This window comes from Aplysia californica, unplaced genomic scaffold, assembly GCF_000002075.1.
Source record: "Aplysia californica isolate F4 #8 unplaced genomic scaffold, AplCal3.0 scaffold00505, whole genome shotgun sequence".
Taxonomy (NCBI): Eukaryota; Metazoa; Mollusca; class Gastropoda; order Aplysiida; family Aplysiidae; genus Aplysia; species Aplysia californica.
The window spans coordinates 90,876-92,386 of record NW_004797775.1 but is presented as its reverse complement, the minus strand read 5'-3'; the positions used below and the strand labels follow the sequence as shown (position 1 = coordinate 92,386).

At 37.9% G+C, this 1,511-nt stretch overlaps 1 protein-coding gene across 1 annotated transcript in view; it reads left to right on the top strand.

Moving 5' to 3' along the window:
* LOC101862437 (tetraspanin-33) overlaps nt 1-1,511 on the top strand; it is a gene marked incomplete in the record, with an annotated part of 13,502 nt that overhangs the window by 10,166 nt on the left and 1,825 nt on the right. The window contains 1 exon segment of the mRNA XM_005105984.3: nt 922-1,038. Coding sequence (XP_005106041.2) covers nt 922-1,038 — 117 coding nt within the window.

Sequence of the window (1,511 nt, the reverse complement as noted above, 5' to 3'; positions counted from 1 at the left end):
GAAGAAGAAGAAGAAGAAAAAGAAGAAGAAGAAGAAGAAGAAGAAGAAGAAGAAGAAGAAGAAGAAGAAGAAGAAGAAGAAGAAGAAGAAGAAGAATATATTCACCCTCTACAGTCTACAACATGCTCTAAGCCTTTGACAACATTAGTATTATTAGAATTCTTTGGGTACAAATGATCTGAATAGAGTTAAACTTATCCATGGCGGCCTGCTATTGACGAGCAGAGAAGTGGTTGTCTTAGTTAGGAGGACGTCTTAGGCCTAAAATGGGCAATGTCGTAAAAAAAAAAGGGGGGGGGGGGGGGGGGGGGGGGAGTAGGAAGTGGTTGTTTGTAACAAAAAAAAGATTGTCTTGGACAGTAGCCGTTAGGCCAGGCTTGACTGTGGCGTCAATTAGGGCGTAAATCTTCTACTATTACAAGGAGTGTGCCTTTACTTTGAAATGGCCTACATCACAGAAACTAACAAAGAGTACTCCGTCACCTCGGTTGGTGTGACGTTGGACTACTTGGGTTGTTTTGAAAAGTTTTTAATTTTAAGGCTTTACTTTTTATATATTATTTTTTTATATTACATATCCATTTGGCTCGGTCTTATCGGAGATAGACACAATTCGAAGGTCATAGTTATACCTCTTTAAAAAAACTTTAATACAGTTGACCCCACTTGTGTTGAACTTGCTTGAATTAATATTCGGTTAAGTTTATCGTATTTTACTCGTCCTATAAATACCCTTTCGTCTTTACTGGTCCCAACGGTTAAGTTGATATTCGGATGAGTTGATCTTTGTTAACTCCCCCGACGACATCAACCCATCCGTAGTCGACTATACATGTAGTGTTAATAGGGGTGTTAATTTAGTTAAAGTTAAACCCATACACTTTGATTCACACTTACGGAACTAATAAACCTCATTCACAGGTGGAGTATGCGGCCATGTTCTCCTACACCAAGGGCTGTATCGTGTCTCTCATGGACATCTTCAAGGAGAACGTCCTCGCTATCGCCGCCATCGCTTTCTCCGTCAGCTTCCTACAGGTGAGGGGATCTGCTCTCTCAAAACTTTAATTCTAATCTCTTTTCTGCTGGGTTGACGTACCGTACGTGTATATCCCTGTCGCCGTGGTTTTATGCACCCTGCATAATTTAGCATAATTTTATCATTTTTTTGCATAATTTCTTATTATTTTCCTTTATCATTCTTTGTTAAAATTAACAGAAACGCATAATTTCATATTTTTGGGCTCAGTTTGCATAATTTCAGAATTCTTCTTGCATAAAACGACAAGGACAGATATTCCCACTTGTGTTCTCCACAACTGGTTAACTGACATTTTTTAAAGTTAGTTTATAGAGGACATTTTTGTAGATATGAATTTGCAACTTGCTCAGTTTGTCATTATATGATAAGGGAAAATGTACGATGTCCTTGATTAATTCTCTCTTAAATCAATATTTATTTGTCTTGTCGGTACATATATGTTATTATCAGCAATGAAAAGGGGAGGTGG